Here is a 5,000-nt window from a genome sequence, read left to right on the forward strand (position 1 = left end):
TTTCTCCTTTTCTTCCTTATCCTTTTAATTTACCTTTTCCTTTCCTTTTCCTTTTCCTTCTCTCTCTCTCTCTCTCTCTCTCTCTCTCTCTCTCTCTCTCTCTCTCTCTCTCTCTCTCTCTCTCTCTCTCTCTCTCTCTCTCTCTTCACACACACACACACTTACCATGTCTGGCTTCGTGTGTGTTTGTGATTTTTTGCATATTTACAAGTGTTCGTAAACAAGAGGTATATAGAGGATTCGGCATTATCGTTGTGAGACGGAAATAGAGGTAAGTGGAGTATTGTTACCATTGTCATTGTTTTATTGTTTTATTATTATCACCGACATTACTAAGATATTGTAAAATAGAGCTTGTGTGCAGAAAAGTGGTTAGTAAGGACATTTATTAAGTAGCAAGTGAAAAATAACTACAAAATGAATGAATAAACAAGCCAGAATTGTAGATTACGAGAAAATCGATCGGATGCACAGTACTGTCTTATTTCTCAGAATGTTGGCACATTATTAGGACATGGAAATTTTAGATTAAGAGAAAATCCGTCGAATAGTATCAGTTGATTCACACCACTGTCTTATTTCTCAAAATGTAGACACACTATTATTCCATAAAATAAGCACCCGAAAGCATATTGGTAAGAATATCAACAACTACGTTAGTAATAGAAACACCAACACGAGGACATTTTTCTCGCTGATGTTGCACTAATAATTACACTTATCTTTGTCCTGAGAAATGAATTTGAATGACTATTATTATCAGTAACATACTATTATTATCAATAACGTTTTTCACTCATCAAACTATCTCTCTAGGATTATATTCATGTGCAATATTTGAAACGTTTCGATTACCTATGGGAGGTACTAATGGTAAAATAGGTTGAATTATGATTGATTTTTTATATATGTCATCAATTATCATCAAATTGTCGCATATATATTCTAGCACTGATTGCGTTACTGGCACCCATTCACGGTCTATAAACTTAATACATTCTAAGACTTTTTATGTATAGATACGTGTTTTGTCGAATAGTACTATGTATTTGGCAGCAAATAAGACGCACGGGCATGTTGGATGCAGAATCATATCAGGTATTCATTTTCGGGGGAAGATTAATTTACCTCCTCATATAAGACCTAGGGTGAGATTTTTTTTTTTTTTTAAGTGCGTCTCATATGTCTTTAAATTATGTATATTGTTGGATTTGCCGAAATAAGTGTTTTATCGTTTTATTTATTTTATAGTTTATGTATTTTATTGTTGGAGTTTCCTAAATAAGTGCTTATCGTTTTATTTGTTATTTTGCAGTTTATGTAGAGAAAATACATGGAGTGTTTAACCAAAGTTTTTTTTTCCATTTATGAATTTAAAACTACCTTTCAACATTTTTTTTTCTTTATCTGCATGGGTGTGCCCGTATTCACTTTGACAAATACTTCCCTGTCATTACATTACGTCTAATTTTACTTTTTTAATCGGATTTCCTGCGTTGCTAGAATGCTTGATATTTTCAACATCACTTTTCTTAATCACCCTGTTATATTTCAAATAACCACATATGTTAAACTTATATTTTATCATTCAATATGGTACGGACTCGGACCATAGTGGTATTGATAATATACAACATTATCACGATAATTGACATAATACAGCAAAAGTATTATAAAGCATCACAGTCGATCAGCGAATATAGACCATAGGTTATATAATTAAAACCAAATTATGTTACGATTTTGTTTAATTGATTTAATTTAAGTCAAAATCAGCATAATCATTTCATTTTTTTCAGCTCAAGTTCTTAGTCTCGATATTACCATCGTAAGACTTTCTGCTTTTTATGGATTCCAATCACTTTATCCTAATTATAAAGAGAAGGTCAATAATTTAGTGCCATCTCTTCCAATTACAATTTTAGGTAGAATCTTTACATTTTAATTTCATATATATTCAAGATTTATTTTCAGTCATTACTTCACATTCGGCGTTAAGTCAGCTACATATCAGCGACCATATCCTCCATGTCCGAATCCTCCGTGTCCGAATCCTCCGTGTCCAAATCCTCCATGTCCGAATCCTCCATGCCTGAAACCTCCGTGTCCGAATCCGTGTCCACCAAAACCGGGTTCAGGTTCAGGTTCAGGATTGGCTCCAGCAGAAGCCACGAGAAGAGCGGCGCAAACCAGCAGAATTACCTGCGGAACCGAAATGTATAAATCCATGTGTACACATAACCGTAATTCTATATTATATATATATATATATATATATATATATATATATATATATATATATATATATATGTATATATATACATAATTTATATATATCATATATATATAATATATATATATATTTATATATATATATATATATATATATATATATATATATATATATATATATGAACAGGCATATATATGAATGTTTGTGTGCATATATATAATATATACTAATGTATATAAATATGTATATATCATATATTGAAATATGTATAAACACATGTATATACATATATACACATATACATGTACATACCTGCATACACATACTTTGTAAATACATACATTTGTGTCTGTGTGGTATATATGAATATACACATTTATACACATACATATACGCATGTATATGTGTTTGTATATATATACATATATGTATATATGTGTGTATGTATGTATTTGTATATAATTGTATGTGTCCATATATGTATGTGTGTGTGCCTGTGTGTCTATATATATATATATATATATATATATATATATATATATATATATATATATATATATATATATATATATATATATATATATATATATATGTATATATGTATGTTTATACATATATTTAGACATATGTTACCATTCCACAAAACCAAGAACTAGAGCTGAAAGCCAGAAAACTTACAGTCTTGATCATCTTGGCGTCGACGAGAGAAGACATGTGTGAGCCATCGACGCGGGAACCTTTTTATATACTCCAGCCAAGCAACAGCGACGGCCACTGCACTTCGGACAAGGACGTGAAATGTTGCTTCACCTTCAACCTCTTGACCGGCACGAATCCAAACGTTTAATAATGCTTTGCACACCTGGGAAAGAACACGGTCACTTACTTGCAACTTGGAAGTATTTCGTCAATTGCTTGCAACGGAATGATGACTTGCATTGTTCCATTTCTTTGCTTGCCTCCGTTTTTTATCCTTCTTGACACCTGTTGTTTTCGTTTTCTTTTTCATATATTTTAATTCAGGCTATAAATATGTGAAATGTCTTTTATTTCGGGATATATAACCCTTGTGTAGTAGCTTACGATTTTAGAAAACTGTAGCATCTGAAAAGGAAGTATTTTAACATGATTAAGTAAATGAATGACTGATTAAAACATTATTGGGTCATTATCGGCGCGTTGGACTGTCAAGTATTCCGTTCTCAGTTGATATTGGTAATGTTCCAGATTATTGTCATGACTGAGGTGAGAACTAAATAAACCATCAGCGTTTTCTTAGAAAATAAGAAAAAAAAAAAAAAAACAGCAGCATAAGCAAGATAATAAACATGATGATATATAATTAAAGAAAACTGTAAGAGTACTGACAGCAATACTACTACTGTTGTCGCTCCCGCTAATACTGCTACCATTTTTACTATTACTACTAATAATAACAATGATAATGGACATTGTTTTTTCATTATCATCTTTATTATCATTTTTGTTTTCATCAATGTAATCATTATCAATATTTTTGTTTTTATCAATATCATCATCATTATCATCATTTTTATTATCAGTATCATTATTATCATTATTATTATCATTATCATTGTTATTATTTCTCTTGTTATTATTAACATTATCATTAATTTGATTATCATTACTATTATTATATCATTAATATCATTATATCAGTATTATCATTACCATTTCCTTATTATCATCATCATTATCATTATTATCTTTATCATTTATCATTACTATTACTATATTATTTTTATCACAATATGATCATTACTTTAATTATAATCTTCATCATCATCGATGTTGCTGAAGTTGTTAATGATCATCCATTAAAATACTATGATACCAATAATACCGATGAAGCTAATGACGACGATGAGGATCATGATCATGATGATTATGAAGATAATATTTATGATAATGATAATGATTATGATGATAATAACAACAATGATGATAATAATGATTATGATAATAATAATGATAATAATGGTAATGATAACAATAATAATAATAGTAACAATGATAATTATAACAATAATAATAGTAACAATGATAATCATAACAATTATAATGCTTACAACGATAATGATACTGATAATAGCAATATAATAACGATGTCAAATAATTAATAGTAACTAATAATAATAATGAAGGTAATAATCACAACAGAAATAGCATATCCCATTAGTGATAAAATCAGTGACGTGGATTATGCTGATGATGGAGGTGTTGAAAGCAGTTACAAAAAGACAACTCTTATCACCGGCATCTCTATGTCTATCCATCATTCTCATCGTCTTGATCATTGCCGTAGCTCCGAAGCGACAATGACTATAAATAAAAATTACGATAAACACAAAGACAATTCAAACTGAAACGGAAACCAAATTTACCCCCCACCCCTACGCCCAACCCCCAACCCCCCACCCACGCCCCCCAACCGCCCCCCCCCCTCCCACACACACACGCCCACCCCACAAAAAATACTACTCGCGATAATTGAAATGCCAATAGAAACCCCACGTCTTCGAAAAGTCGTGAGGTCAGAAAAATGGAAAATCACTCCGCCATTTTGCTTCCTCGTCGCACGTGGGAGGTTAAGGCCGCCATCTTGTGAGGGGTATATATAAGAAATTGAAGAGACGCAAGAAGCATCAGTTGTCTCACAGCCGTCAAGATGATGAAGATTGTGAGTAACCTGGTTTTGGGATAATTTTTCTTTCTTTCGTGTGTTAGGTGTGAATAAATGTCTCTC

General features: G+C 31.3%; 2 protein-coding genes across 2 annotated transcripts in view; one reads left to right on the forward strand and one right to left on the reverse strand.

Annotated features, from left to right (window-relative positions):
- Positions 1-1,730: 1,730 nt before the first annotated feature.
- Positions 1,731-3,029, reverse strand: LOC113824208 (translation initiation factor IF-2). The gene is made up of 2 exons (XM_027376944.2): positions 2,912-3,029; positions 1,731-2,202 (listed from the first exon to the last, which is right to left on the reverse strand). The coding sequence occupies exons 1-2, from the start codon at positions 2,945-2,947 to the stop codon at positions 2,011-2,013; spliced, it is 228 nt and encodes a 75-aa protein (XP_027232745.2). The 5' UTR covers positions 2,948-3,029; the 3' UTR covers positions 1,731-2,010.
- Positions 3,030-4,896: 1,867 nt separating this feature from the next.
- LOC113824210 (prismalin-14) overlaps positions 4,897-5,000 on the forward strand; it is a 569-nt gene continuing 465 nt past the window's right edge. The window contains exon 1 of the mRNA XM_027376947.2: positions 4,897-4,934. Within this exon, the coding sequence (XP_027232748.2) occupies positions 4,923-4,934 (12 nt within the window). The 5' untranslated portion in view covers positions 4,897-4,922. The remainder of the gene's footprint in view (positions 4,935-5,000) is intronic.

Source organism: Penaeus vannamei, chromosome 28 (assembly GCF_042767895.1).
Source record: "Penaeus vannamei isolate JL-2024 chromosome 28, ASM4276789v1, whole genome shotgun sequence".
NCBI classification, from domain to species: domain Eukaryota; kingdom Metazoa; phylum Arthropoda; class Malacostraca; order Decapoda; family Penaeidae; genus Penaeus; species Penaeus vannamei.